We start from the raw sequence: 15,391 nt of genomic DNA on the forward strand, positions 1-15,391 counted from the left end.
TGAAGGGACAAACAGGTTTCCTCTGTCTGTCCTTTTTCCTTTGTTCCAATATCAAATAGTTGTTGCTTTCCTATATACTACTATACTACTACTACTACTACTACTACTACTAATAATAATAATAAATAATAATAATAATAATAATATAATATCAATAATAGTAAATTAATAAAACAGTTTTCTAACAAACAACATTTTGCAATGATTAGTTTATTTCTACCAGTCCGTAGTGGTTGTAAGTTAAATGTGGTGATGACAGTTCCAGATGTGTGTGAGTTTTAAGACTAGTACAAAATGTAAAATATTTTTTGTGGTTTGCATCACTGTGATGACTATTTTTCATGATCAAAACAAAACTATTGCGTCTTTGCTTTTGCAACTCATTATTTCTGCTTTCAAGTGTCTGATTGATCAATCTACTTGAGACATGTTACTTCTCTCTGCGTCCACAGTGAGGTAACAGTGACCAAAATGTAGCTTCACACCAACGCTCACACGCAGAGTGGTTATGGATTATTACAGAAATATCTGGATGGAAAATAACCACCTGTAGTTTTCATGCAGATCTTTTTTCAGGTCAGTCTGGGTGGAGTTCACAAAGGCTGATTTTGCGTACCATCATGCACTTGGTTGAGTTATATCAATGACAAACCTTGTTCACAGCCAAACTGACAATAAAGGTTGGAAAAGGAAGTCGTTTTTAAGAGTGGGGACAGGGACATGTGCTTTGATAGACAATGGACGGTCCTGACACCGTCCCTTCAAGACGTTATCACCCAGCTCCACGTCCGAAACCAAGTGACGACTCTCTCCACCCCGGAGAGACACGTTAAAAAGGCTTTTCGAGAGGCAGAACCCCACAAAGCAGCTCTCCATCCACTCTGAAGCACTGTGTTGATCATGCCTGTTGTTCACCGACATCTGTAACACTGCACAGGAGAGATGCATGTGCAGCCTGCTTCAAGCCACAAGGCCCCAGTCCCCCCCCCCAAAAAACAGAGGAAAGACAGCAATAAGTCATTCATTTTACATTTTTGCACCTCATTTAGAATAGCATGTGTAACAGATTACTTTCCAGCTTTTACCTTACAATGATTGCTCAGTATTTTCTGCTTTTTGTTGTTCTGTTATTTATTTGGGCCTTAAATTGAACTATTTTGCTGATTTTAATTAAATCTACATGTGTCGTGATGTAACCAGTAAACAATAAAATTGAGAAATACATCTGAAAATTATTTATGGGGAAAAAAAAAGCCACTAAATCTGCAAGTTAATCTGAAAAACTGTACTAGTAGAAGTTCTTAGTAGTAATAATTTGAGATTGTTAATAAAAATCTGTCTGTCACGTGTAGCAATCCTTTATACGTCAGGCCGCCACAATTACAGAGTCTTGTTTGGGGAAACTTTGCACTGGATGAGCAATCAAAGCCAAACTTCCTCTCTTGTCCATAAAAGGACAAATGAGTCACTGATTCAGCAACGTAGTTGCCAACACACCTTGTCCTCAGCCTATAACAGCTGCCTGCAGCACAGAGAGCATGAAACAGAAGAGAAGAAGCAGAAAGCAAACTTGCATTCAACGAAACATGAAGACTTTTGATCTGTGTTCTACTAAGCCTGGCAGTCGCAGTTCACTGCGTGCCGATACCGCAGGCTTCTCAGCAAGATGAAGAATTTGCAGAGGTATGTATGCTTGCTTTTCTTTTTATGCATGTATTGCATTAGAGTGCATGTAAACACTTGCTCCAGGAATTCAAGGACAACCGATCCCGTTTTTCCTACATGTACGTTACATACAGCTGACTCGTATTTACTTTTTCAACTCGTCTTCTGTCTTGCAGAGCTACCTGAAGAAATTCTACAACCTAACAGAGGAGACTGGCCCAGTTGTCAGACGGGGGTTTAGCCCCGTCGTGGGGAAACTGATTGAGTGCAGAGATTCTTCCGCCTCCAAGTCACCGGGACGCTTGATGCTGACACCATGGCCGTGTGAAGAAGCCTCGTTGTGGCGTTCCAGACAATGAGGTTGCCAGTTACTCCACATTTGGAAATAACCTCAAGTGGGACAAAAACAGCCTCACCTACAGGTGAGTGGTCTAAAGAGAGAAAGTGTCTTACTCTAGGCTTTGAATGGAGTTATTGAAGTCTATGTTTCTGGGCTACAGGATAGAGAACTACACCCCCGACATGTCTGTGTCAGAGGTAGATGACTCCATAAACAGAGCTCTGCAGGTTTGGGCCAAAGTCACTCCTCTGAGATTCACCAGAATCTACAGCGGCACTGCTGATATCATGATCTCCTTTGGAAGCCGAGGTGAGTACAGAAGAACTTTTCCATTGTCTCTCCTTGACTTGTAGCTCTATTTGGTGTGCAAATGCTGACATGAACATGTTCTTGCCAACAGAACACGGTGATTATTACCCCTTCGATGGCCCTGATGGTACTCTTGCCCATGCCTTCGCCCCACCCCTGGCATTGGAGGAGATGCTCATTTTGATGAGGATGAGACCTTCACTTTCCGCTCAAATAACGGTAAGTTTATGCTCTATAAAGTGTCTTTTATAGACTCCTGTCAAGCTAAGCTGAAACTGAGCTGTAATCTGTGTTTTCTGCTGTAGGCTACGTCCTCTTCCTGGTGGCTGCCATGAGTTTGGTCACTCCCTGGGCTTGTCTCACTCTGATGATCCTGGTGCTCTCCATGTACCCTGTGTACTCATACGGAAACCCTGACACCTTTGTTCTGCCCCGGGATGATGTCAACGGCATCCAGTCTCTCTATGGTTCGTACTGACTGGCTGGATTATCAATGCTTTTTGCACAAACAAAAACTTGACCAAAATCCTAAAAAACGTTTGATTTGTTGCAATGAGATGCTGATTTTAATTATCTCCAGGTTCAAACCCGACAGGATCCAATTCAGCCTGGACCTACACCCCCCACCACCCCTGATGCCTGTGATTCAACACTGGTCTTGGACGCTGTCACCAACCTGCGAGGAGAAATGCTCTTCTTCAAGGACAGGTATTGTAACTGTAAAATATCCTAAAAGCTAAGTCCATTAAGAGTGTTCTGTCGTCACACAAGATCGACTCTTAAATTAACTTTTGTTCTGTGTGTTCTCAGCTTCTTCTGGCGTAGCTACCCTCAGAGCAACACACCCCAGCAAAGTCTCATCAGAAACTTCTGGCCCGAAGCTCCCAACATCGACGCTGCTTATGAAAGCCAAGAATCAGACAGGATATTTCTCTTTAAAAGTAAGCGTTCTTGTTCCCAGAGCACCAATTTAACACCATTTCAAGGTAAAGTTAAAGTTTTAGATCACTAACTACTTTTTCTTTCTGCAGATCACAAAGTGTGGGCCTTCAATGCCTATACTCTTGAACGTGGCTCCCTAAACACTCACCAGCTTTGGTCTTCCAAGAACCGTGAGAGAAAATCGATGCAGCCCTTTATGACGTAAAATCTCGCAAAACTCTGTTCTTTGTGGCAACAAATACTACAGGTATGTTCAGAGTATTATTAATTTCAGATATCAGTATGAGCTGTATGTTCTTTACCCTTAGTGTATGTATCTAATGGCTTATCTGTGTTTCTTCAGTTATGACGAGGCCAGAAAGACGATGGACCAGGGATTCCCCAAACGACTGGACGAGACCTTCACTGGCCTGACCGCAAGGTGACCGCAGCCTTCCAGTACCGAGGGTTCACGTACATCTACAGTGGACCGCAAATGTTCGAGTACAGCCTGAGGACCAAGAGGCTGTTCCGTGTGCTGCCGAACAGCTACTCCTTCCTGCGCTGCACTAAATACTAAAATAAAAGTTGTTTTTGTCGCCCTCTGAATGAGAATGAAGCACCAGAGTTGTATAATATATTTAAATATATAATATATATATAATTATTTGTTATGCACTTGGAAGCTATACTGGATTATAACCTTCCTGAGACAGCACCTTAGATGTATTTTTTTTAAAATATTTTTATTTTGATGATGCCAGCCGTTGCAGTTTTATCTTATTTCATTAATGTCACATCTATTGTTTAATTGTTTTTATTGCGTGTTCATGAAGTTTAAAGTGTGGAACATATTTTCATTGATTCTTTATCACATTGTTACAACTGCACAACATTATATAGTATGTATATTGGCACCCGGAATTTTTCAATAAAGCTTGTTTTAAAAAATAATAATCATTATGTTTTGTTGTTATTTGTTGAGCTAGTGTGAAATAAGTTGTCAGTAATTCAAAATATAGTATGTAGTTCAGTAGAGTAAGTTTCTTTTATCATTTGAAGTCTAAAAAAGATTGAATATGATATTTGGTCATAAATCAAAGTATGCTGTAAAATGTTTCATCTTGACCTGATGATGGCGGTAGAAGACGGGGTGGAAAAAGGAACATCTGAACGTCATGGATTGTAATTCATCCAACAGTTGCTGAAATAATTCACCCTGAATCACAAATGTGAACCTCATGGTGGCGCTAGAGGAAAAATCTTGTCGATCATTAGGCTGCAACGCCTGCACAATGTCTGTATAAAACTCTGTGTTCATCTGTCCTGTAGATGTTGGGATGTTTGTCTAAGGAGATGATAGTGAATTTAGGGAGGAAGCAGGTATAAGGATATCAAAAGGAGAGTACACATAAAAATGAACTACTCACAATGGAACTCCTTTCCTTAAAGTTTATAAGTAAAGATAAAAACTAAGGATTAAACCTACAAGACTCCAGGTTTAAGTGTCCCAGAGTTAGTCTGAGTTTATTACAATATTCCACTCATTTCATGGAATTATGAAGTTACAATTCCAGCAATGTTTATTTAATTTTGTGCTGAAGTGGTTGAAATCAGAACATACAGCAATATTCCAAGCTGTCAGGATGCGTTCCACCTGTTTTAAATGGTCAGATTTAATGAAAATCACAGGACTTATCTGATGTGGGGAAGAAAGTCGGCAGTGTGAATTTGAAACATGTGTGAGCGAGTATCGTGACAGTAACACTGTACCTACATGTCTGGGAATTAAAACCGCAGGATACAAGTAATCAGAGCTTTATCAGATTAATGGATGTAATCATATCCTGCCTTCAAACATTACTGAGTGACATGATGATGATTTCTTCCCTTATTTAGTGAGTCAAATGACGACAGTAAAGAGTGTGAAGAGTGGATACGTTATAATTACAATCATCGAGGGTTAAATTATTTTAAATGCATCAATTTTTTAATGCAATGACTCGTCAATGTCGACATGTCACATGAAGCTGAATTATAATGCATCGATGTAGAAATGAGCGTTATGCAACAGCACCAGCCCAACATTTCAGCCACCAGTGAGGAAGTTGCCTCCCACAAGCGCTTGCTCATGGTGGGAATTGTTTTTGAATCTTAAAAAATAATATTAAAAGTACGGTCTGTACTGTTTTATTATGAAAAGTGTCATGAGATAACTTTTTCATGATTTTACGCTTCATATAAATAAAACTGAACCGTGTGAACTTGATGACTTAAATATGGTTTTTTTGCAAGTTCCACTCATGTCGGAGTGTAAGGAGTTTTTCCTCCCACCAACTGTAAATTCACGTCAGGAAACAGAAGCAGAAGTGCTGATTTGTGCATAAAAGCTGTCTGACACATGCAGTATCATGAATCTGTTGTTATTTTCATATTCATATTGGTTCAATACATACGATAATACTTACAATAAAATATGATTTTGGACTGAAATACAACTATAAGTTTGTTATACATGGAAAAGATTATTAGATATATTTAATCTAACCAAGTGAGCAAACAATTTTTGTGTGTCTGTGCGTGTGCGTCATGTCTGACATTAACCACACGTGGTCTAATCATACACTTCAGTGATGAATAATGCAGAGGGGGGGTTATGAAAAATGTTGTTACAGTAACACATAATTCCTATTTATAGCACACACATGCACACACACATGCAAAACACACACACATAGTACTTGTCGTGGAAACATGAATTAATCGTTTTTTCATATTACTGTGATTTCTGTTTTCTGCTGGTTCAATGACACAAATCTTTAATAGGGTCATGCAAATTGTGATTTTTTACACATTGGTCAAAAGATAAAATTTCAACAAAATGTGTGTAAAAATGACCAAACCATGACAGTAAAAGACCGTAAATATGATTGTCTACAGTAAATCACAGTCCCATTTAAAACCCTTCATTTACAGTATACAGCATTTTAAAGGATTCATACAAGGATAAATAGTAAAATATTTTAGATTGAGACTGTTAATTGTACAGTAAAATACTGTAATATTTCAGGACAGTATTCGGCATTCATGTGGAATTTTCATGTCAGTAATATGACAAAAAGCCAACCTTAGATGTGAAATCAACAGCACTAAATCCTTTTACCGTAATATTAGAAAAAGTTATACTGTATTTATTATGGTAAAATTCTGTCAACCACAGCTGCCAGTTTTTTTTGCCAGTAGTTCCAGTAAAAGAGTTTTTTATTTTTTAAATTTCACAAATGCTTTTCGAAGCAGCGGGTGCTGTTATAGGCCACAAAACGAGGCGTCAAACTCTTGTATTGCAACACTTTCATTCTTACTGTCTGCAGTTCACTTCCAAGTGTTGGTCAATTTACCTGAGACATAAGTTGCACAAACGACATTGTTGTTGTTCCTCCCAGTGTCCGCATGTTAGGAAAACAGCAACGGGAATGTAAATACATGTAGGGAGAGAGAGAGAGAGAGATTTTACAGATCTATAAGTATAAAATAACCTAGTTGACGTGAGGAAACATGCACGGCTTCTATCCTCTATCACTGAAAAGGTTATTGCTTTGTTATGTTACAGTACAGCATCCAAAAATATGTTAAAAATCCAATGCGCACCTTACCTTTCGAGATGATGACGCCGGAATTCAAGGATTCAAGGATTCAAGGAGTTTTATTGTCATTTCACACACTGTTAAACACGGGATGGAACAAAATGAGTTTCCCTTGTCCCAGAGCAGCCCAATGCCAAGTATAAACAGAGTAGAACTTGCTACCTAAGTATAAAAATAAACAAGATAAAAAATGCAAATTTAAGCAAGTAGATCAAATAAATATAGGAGTCAAACACAATAAGATCTGATATGACTCTTACTCACAAACAGAAAGTCGTTAAAGCTATTAAGTTGTCGTAAAGTGCTCGGTGATTTATTTATGGCATCTACAAAAACTCCATAAACCAGAAGGCCTATTTTCACGACACGACACGGCTTGTTTCAGCTTACTCACGGGGGGGAAAAACCACTGTTTATCAGCAGCAACAACAGCCTGAGGGTTGGAGTAGACAGTTTCTGGGTCAAGAAGAGTCCAGGCTGCTGTAAAATCAAAGAGGAATATCAGAAAGTCTCTCCAAGCTAGAATAAAGAAAATCGTTGAAAAGTTGAAAAGAATTCAGTCAAGGTACCGTGCCACTTCTCCTGTTAAATTGTTCTTAAAGACAATTAAAGCATCAAAAAAGAAACGTGTCCAGCTTCATACCAATGAACAATTATTAACCTCTAAGTATACACTTCATATTATTTATTTATTTATCCAGATAGTGTCACGTGTTATGTCATCTTAACTACTTCCTGTTGGGGAATTTTGTGGTTGTAGCTGTGGCTAGTGATCAATGCCGTTCATCTCCTGTCATCCATATATGGAATACTTCTTGAGTCACTGACTCGAGCAGTAGTTGCTCAACACACCCACTCCTCAATGCATCCACTACTATATAACAGCTGACTCCGGTGCAGAGACACAAGTCACATTCAAGGAGGAACCATGAAGTCTGGGGGTCTGTGCATCATCCTGAGCTTAGCTGCCTCGGTGTACTGCTTGCCGGTATCACAAATCACTGTGCAAGATGAGAATTTTGCAGGAGGATGTATGTTTCTTTTGCCTTGTCAGGCATGTGCTCTCACTATTTGGAATTCATAATGTGTTCAAGGTGAGCGCACTAGGTATTGAAAGTCTTTTTTTTGCAGAACTACCTGAAGAATTTCTTCAACCTGACAGAGGAGAACGGACCAAACACCAGACGGGGGGTCAACCCGATCACCAGGAAGCTGAGTGAGATGCAGCGATTCTTTGGACTCCATATCACCGGAAGGCTGAATGACGAGACCTTGGAGATGATGAAGAAACCCCGTTGTGGCGTTCCAGACAACGACATCGGCAGTTATTCCACGATTTGGAAGAAACTCAAGTGGCAAAAAACAGCCTCACTACAGGTGAATGACTCTCTGTGTCTTGCAGCAGCGCTGGTCACATGAGCTGAGGCTGCTGTTGTGTCACGTGAGGTGTCGTCTCTTAAAAAAAAAAAAAAAAAAAAAAAAACATGGCTCCAACTAGCCCAGAACAAAAACACGGTCTGCTGCCTGCCCGTCCTCCGTCCGTCTGCTGACACGCTTCAGTGAAGGTCACAGGATGGATGAAGCGGTTCATCGTCGTGCTCGTTGTTCGTGAAGTTAATGTGACACAAACTCATCATGCGTGAAACGCTGCTGCTGTTAGCCTGACGAGCTACCGCTGCTACAAGTGGTGAGAGGTGAGACATGAAGAGAGAGCTGCTGTCTGCTTTACACTTCCCCAGCACGGCTGCTCTTTGTGTCAGTGCCGATATAATAATAATAATAATAATAATAATAATAATAATATTCCAAATAATAGTAAATTAATAAACAGTTTTTTAACAAACAACATTTTGCAATGATTAGTTTAATCTCTACCAGTCCGTAGTGGTTGTAAGTTAAATGTGGTGATGACAGTTCCAGATGTGTGTGAGTTTTAAGACTAGTACAAAATGTAAAATATTTTTTGTGGTTTGCATCACTGTGATGACTATTTTTCACGATCAAAACAAAACTATTGCGTCTTTGCTTTTGCAACTCATTATTTCTGCTTTCAAGTGTCTGAATTGATCAATCTACTTGAGACACGTTACTTCTCTCTGCGTCCACAGTGAGGTAACAGTGACCAAAATGTAGCTTCACACCAACGCTCACACGCAGAGTGGTTATGGATTATTACAGAAATATCTGGATGGAAAATAACCACCTGTAGTTTTCATGCAGATCTTTTTTCAGGTCAGTCTGGGTGAGTTCACAAAGGCTGATTTTGCGTACCATCATGCACTCGGTTGAGTTATATCAATGACAAACCTTGTTCACAGCCAAACTCTGACAATAAAGGTTGGAAAAGGAAGTCGTTTTTAAGAGTGGGGACAGGGACATGTAGCTTTGATAGACAAATGGACAGACCTGACACCGTCCCTTCAAGACGTTATCACCCAGCTCCACGTCCGTCAACCACAGTGACGACTCTCTCCACCCCGGAGAGACACGTTAAAAAGGCTTTTCGAGAGGCAGAACCCCCACAAAGCAGCTCTCCATCCACTCTGAAGCACTGTGTTGATCATGCCTGTTGTTCACCGACATCTGTAACACTGCACAGGAGAGATGCAATGTGTCAGCCTGCTTCAAGACCACAATGGTCCCCAGTCCCCTCCCCAAAAAACGAGGAAAGACAGCATAAACGTCATTCATTTTACATTTCTGCACCTCATTTAGAATAGCATGTGTAACAGATTACTTTCCAGCTGGTACCTTACAATGATTGCTCAGTATTTTCTGCTTTTTGTTGTTCTGTTATTTATTTGGGCCTTAAATTGAACTATTTTGCTGATTTTAATTAAATCTACATGTGTCGTGATGTAACCAGTAAACAATAAATTTGAGAAATACATCTGAAAATTATTTATGGAAAAAAAAAAAAGCCACTAAATCTGCAAGTGAATTTGAAAAACATGTACTAGTAGAAGTTCTCTAGTAGTAATAATTTGAGATTGTTATTAAAAATCTGTCTGTCACGTGTAGCAATCCTTTATACGTCAGGCCGCCACAATTACAGCGTCTTGTTTGGGGAAACTTTGCACTGGATGAGCAATCAAAGCCAAACTTCCTCTCTTGTCCATAAAAGGACAAATGAGTCACTGATTCAGCAACGTAGTTGCCAAACACACCTTGTCCTCTGCCTATAAAGCAGCTGCCTGCAGCACAGAGAGCATGAAACAGAAGAAGAAGAAGCAGAAAGCAAACTTGCATTCAACGAAACATGAAGACTTTTGATCTGTGCGTTCTACTGAGCCTGGCAGTCGCAGTTCACTGCGTGCCGATACCGCAGGCTTCTCAGCAAGATGAAGAATTTGCAGAGGTATGTATGCTTGCTTTTCTTTTTATGCATGCATTAGAGTGCATGTAAACACTTTCTCCAGGAATTCAAGGACATGTACGTTACATACAGCTGACTCGATTTAATTTTTCAACTCGTCTTCTGTCTTGCAGAGCTACCTGAAGAAATTCTACAACCTAACAGAGGAGACTGGCCCAACTGTCAGACGGGGGTTTAGCCCGGTCGTGGGGAAACTGATTGAGATGCAGAGATTCTTCCGCCTCCAAGTCACCGGGACGCTTGATGCTGACACCATGGCCATGATGAAGAAGCCTCGTTGTGGCGTTCCAGACAATGAGGTTGCCAGTTACTCCACATTTGGAAATAACCTCAAGTGGGACAAAAACAGCCTCACCTACAGGTAAGTGGTCTAAAGAGAGAAAGTGTCTTACTCTAGGCTTTGAATGGAGTTATTGAAGTCTATGTTTCTGTGCTACAGGATAGAGAACTACACCCCCGACATGTCTGCGTCAGAGGTAGATGACTCCATAAACAGAGCTCTGCAGGTTTGGGCCAAAGTCACTCCTCTGAGATTCACCAGAATCTACAGCGGCACTGCCGATATCATGATCTCCTTTGGAAGCCGAGGTGAGTACAGAAGAACTTTTCCTTTGTCTCTCCTTGTGCTCAGTTTATCACAGTTTTGGCTTGTAGCTCTATTTGGTGTGCAAATGCTGACATGAACATGTTCTTGCCAACAGAACACGGTGATTATTACCCCTTCGATGGCCCTGATGGTACTCTTGCCCATGCCTTCGCCCCATCCCCTGGCATTGGAGGAGATGCTCATTTTGATGAGGATGAGACCTTCACTTTCCGCTCAAATAACGGTAAGTTTATGCTCTATAAAGTGTCTTTTATAGACTCCTGTCAAGCTAAGCTGAAACTGAGCTGTAATCTGTGTTTTCTGCTGTAGGCTACGTCCTCTTCCTGGTGGCTGCCCATGAGTTTGGTCACTCCCTGGGCTTGTCTCACTCTGATGATCCTGGTGCTCTCATGTACCCTGTGTACTCATACGGAAACCCTGACACCTTTGTTCTGCCCCGGGATGATGTCAACGGCATCCAGTCTCTCTATGGTTCGTACTGACTGGCTGGATTATCAATGACTTTTTGCACAAACAAAACTTGACCAAAATCCTAAAAAACGTTTGATTTGTCGCAATGAGATGCTGATTTTAATTAATCTCCAGGTTCAAACCCCGACAAGGATCCAATTCAGCCTGGACCTACACCCCCCACCACCCCTGATGCCTGTGATTCAACACTGGTCTTGGACGCTGTCACCAACCTGCGAGGAGAAATGCTCTTCTTCAAGGACAGGTATTGTAACTGTAAAATATCCTAAAAGCTAAAGTCCATTTAGAGTGTTCTGTCGTCACACAAGATCCAACTCTTAAATTAACTTTTGTTCTTGTGTGTTCTCAGCTTCTTCTGGCGTAGCTACCCTCAGAGCAACACACCCCAGCAAAGTCTCATCAGAAACTTCTGGCCCGAAGCTCCCACCAACATTGACGCTGCTTATGAAAGCCAAGAATCAGACAGGATATTTCTCTTTAAAAGTAAGCGTTCTTGTTCCCAGAGCACCAATTTAACACCATTTCAAAGTTAAAGTTAAAGTTTTAGATCACTAACTGCTTTTCCTTCCTGCAGATCACAAAGTGTGGGCCTTCAATGCCTATACTCTTGAACGCGGCTACCCTAAAACACTCACCAGCTTTGGTCTTCCAAGAACCGTGAAGAAAATCGATGCAGCCCTTTATGACGTAAAATCTCGCAAAACTCTGTTCTTTGTGGGCAACAAATACTACAGGTATGTTCAGAGTATATATTAATTTCAGATATCAGTATGAGCTGTATGTTCTTTACCCTTAGTGTATGTATCTAATGGCTTATCTGTGTTTCTTCAGTTATGACGAGGCCAGAAAGACGATGGACCAGGGATTCCCCAAACGACTGGATGAGACCTTCACTGGCCTGACCGGCAAGGTGACCGCAGCCTTCCAGTACCGAGGGTTCACGTACATCTACAGTGGACCGCAAATGTTCGAGTACAGCCTGAGGACCAAGAGGTTGTTCCGTGTGCTGCCGAACAGCTACTTCCTGCGCTGCACTAAATACTAAACTAAAAGTTGTTTTTGTCGCCACTCTGAATGAGAATGAAGGCACCAGAGTTGTATTAATATATTTAAAAATATATAATTATATTGTTATGCACTTGGGAGCATATACTGGATATATGACCTTCCTGAGAACAGCACCTTAGATGTACTTTTTAAAAATATTTTTATTTTGATGATGCCAGCCGTTGCAGTTTTATCTTATTTCATTAATGTCACATCTATTGTTTAATTGTTTTTATTGCCGTGTTCATGAAGTTTAAGTGTGGAACATATTTTCATTGATTCTTTATCACATTGTTACAACTGCACAACATTAATGTATGTATGTATGCACCAGGAATTTGTCAATAAAGCTTGTTTTAAAAAATAATAATCATTATGTTTTGTTGTTATTTGTTGAGCATATGTAAAGTAAAGTTGTCAGTAATTCGTCAAATATATTGACCATTAAAAATATAGTAGTGTAGTTCAGTAAAGTAAGTTTCTTTAATGATTTGAAGTCTAAAAAAGATTGAATATGATATTTGGTCATAAATCAAAGTATGCTGTAAAAATGTTTCATCTTGACCTGATGATGGCGGTAGAAGACGGGGTGGAAAAAGGAACATCTGAACGTCATGTAATTGTAATTCATCCAACAGTTGCTGAAATAATTCACCCTGAATCACAAATGTGAACCTCATGGTGGCGCTAGAGGAAAATTCTTGGCGATCATTAGGCTGCACCATCTGCACAATGTCTGTATAAAACTCTGTGTTAATCTGTCCTGTAGATGTTAGTCTAAGGAGATGATAGTGAATTTAGGGAGGAAGCAGGTATAAGGATATCAAAAGGAGAGTACACATTACAAAATGAACTCCTTAAAGTTTATAAGTAAAGATGAAAAACTACGGATTAAACCTACAAGACTCCAGGTTTAAGTGTCCCAGAGTTTGAGTCTGAATTTATTACAATATTCCACTCATTTCATGGAATTATGAAGTTACAATTCCAGCAATGTTTATTTAATTTTGTGGTGAAGTGGTGAAATCAGAACATACAGCAATATTCCAAGCTGTCAGGATGCGTTCCACCTGTTTTAAATGGTCAAATTTAATGAAAATCACAGGACTTATCTGATGTGGGGAAAGAAGTCGGCAGTGTGAATTTGAAACATGTGTGAGCGTGGGAACAGTATCTGACAGTAACACTGTACCTACGTGTCTGGGAGTTAAAACCGCAGGATACAAGTAATCAGAGCTTTATCAGATATAATGGATGTAATCATATCCTGCCTTCAAACATTACTGAGTGACATGATGATGATTTCTTCCCTTATTTAGTGAGTCAGAATGACGACAGTAAAGAGTGTGAAGAATGGATACGGTTATAATTACAATCATCTGAGGTTAAATTATTTTAAATGCATCAAATTTTTTAATGCAATGACTCGTCAATGTCGACATGTCACATGAAGCTGAATTCATAATGCATCGATGTAGAAACGAGCTGTTATGCAACAGCACCAGCCCAACATTTCAGCCACCAGTGAGGAAGTTGCCTCCCACAAGCGCTTGCTCATGGTGGGAATTGTTTTTGAATCTCTAAAAAATAATATTAAAAGTACGGTCTGTACCTGTTTTATATGAAAAGTGTCATGAGATAACTTTTTCATGATTTTGCGCTTCATATAAATAAAACCGAACCGATTTGAACTTGATGACTTAAATTTTTTTTGCAAAGTTCCACTCATGTCGGAGTGTAAGGAGTTTTTCCTCCCACCAACTGTAAATTCACGTCAGGAAACAGAAGCAGAAGTGCTGATTTGTGCATAAAAGCTGTCTGACACAATGCAGTATCATGAATCTGTTGTTATTCATATTCATATTGGTTCAATACATACGATAATACTTACAATAAAATATGACTTTGGACTGAAATACAATTATAAGTTTGTTATACATGGAACAAATTATTAGATATATTTAATCTAACTAAGTGAGCAGAGAATCTATTTGTGTGTCTGTGCGTGTGCGTCATGTCTGACATTAACCACACTGGTCTAATCATACACTTCAGTGATGAATAATGCAGAGGGGGGGTTATGAAAAATGTTGTTGCAGTAACACATAATTCCTATTTATAGCACACACATGCACACACACACATAGTACATTGTCGTGGAAACATGAATTATCCTTTTTCATATTACTTGTTTACTGTTTTCTGCTGGTTCAATGACACAAATTGTTTAATAAGGGTATTGCAAATTGTGATTTTTACACACTGGTCAAAAGATAAAATTTCAACAAAATGTGTGTAAAAATGACCAAACCATGACAGTAAAAGACCGTAAAATATGATTGTCTACAGTAAATCACAGTCACATTTAAAACCTTTCATTTACAGTATACAGCATTTTAAAGGAATTCATACAAGGATAAATAAGAGTAAAATATTTTAGATTTGAGATTGTTAATTGTACAGTAAAATACTGTAATATTTCAGGACAGTATTCGGCATTCATGTGGTATTTTCATGTCAGCAATACGACAAAATGCCAACCTTAGATGTGAAATCAACAGCACTAACATCCTTTTACCGTAATATTAGAAAAAGTTATACTGTATTTATTACGGTAAAATTCTGTCAACCACAGCTGCCAGTTTTTTTGCCAGTAGTTCCAGTAAAGAGTTTTTTATTTTTTAAATTTCACAAATGCTTTTCGAAGCAGCGGTGGCTGTTAGAGGCCACAAACGAGGCGTCAAACTCTTGTATTGCAACACTTTCATTCTTACTGTCTGCAGTTCACTTCCAAGTGTTGGTCAATTTACCTGAGACATAAGTTGCACAATGACATTGTTGTTGTTCCTCCCAGTGTCCGATGTTAGGAAACAGCAACGGAAATGTAAATACATGTAGGGAGAGAGAGAGAGAGATTTTTACAGATCTATAAGTATAAAAAATAACCTTGTTGACGTGAGGAAACATGCACGGCTTCTATCCTCTATCAACTGAAAAGGTTATGTCTTTGT

General features: G+C 39.5%; 1 protein-coding gene and 1 pseudogene across 1 annotated transcript; both read left to right on the plus strand.

The window, feature by feature from the left end:
• Positions 1-1,586: 1,586 nt before the first annotated feature.
• LOC113744424 (collagenase 3-like) lies at positions 1,587-3,815 on the plus strand (annotated as a pseudogene).
• Positions 3,816-10,095: 6,280 nt separating this feature from the next.
• Positions 10,096-12,740, plus strand: LOC104930325 (collagenase 3). Its single transcript, XM_019255047.2, has 9 exons — positions 10,096-10,237; positions 10,369-10,616; positions 10,695-10,843; positions 10,957-11,085; positions 11,172-11,333; positions 11,448-11,577; positions 11,683-11,816; positions 11,908-12,067; positions 12,165-12,740. The coding sequence occupies exons 1-9, from the start codon at positions 10,139-10,141 to the stop codon at positions 12,376-12,378; spliced, it is 1,425 nt and encodes a 474-aa protein (XP_019110592.2). The 5' UTR covers positions 10,096-10,138; the 3' UTR covers positions 12,379-12,740.
• The last annotated feature ends 2,651 nt before the right edge of the window (positions 12,741-15,391 follow it).

Source organism: Larimichthys crocea, chromosome XXII (genome assembly GCF_000972845.2).
Source record: "Larimichthys crocea isolate SSNF chromosome XXII, L_crocea_2.0, whole genome shotgun sequence".
NCBI classification, from domain to species: domain Eukaryota; kingdom Metazoa; phylum Chordata; class Actinopteri; family Sciaenidae; genus Larimichthys; species Larimichthys crocea.

Coding starts and splice junctions, on each gene's coding strand:
- LOC104930325 (XM_019255047.2), top strand. CDS start 10,139: ATGAAGACTTTTGATCTGTGCGTTCTACTGAGCCTGGCAGTCGCAGTT. Junction 10,844..10,956: donor GATCTCCTTTGGAAGCCGAG/GTGAGTACAGAA, acceptor TCTTGCCAACAG/AACACGGTGATTATTACCCC. Junction 12,068..12,164: donor GTGGGCAACAAATACTACAG/GTATGTTCAGAG, acceptor GTGTTTCTTCAG/TTATGACGAGGCCAGAAAGA.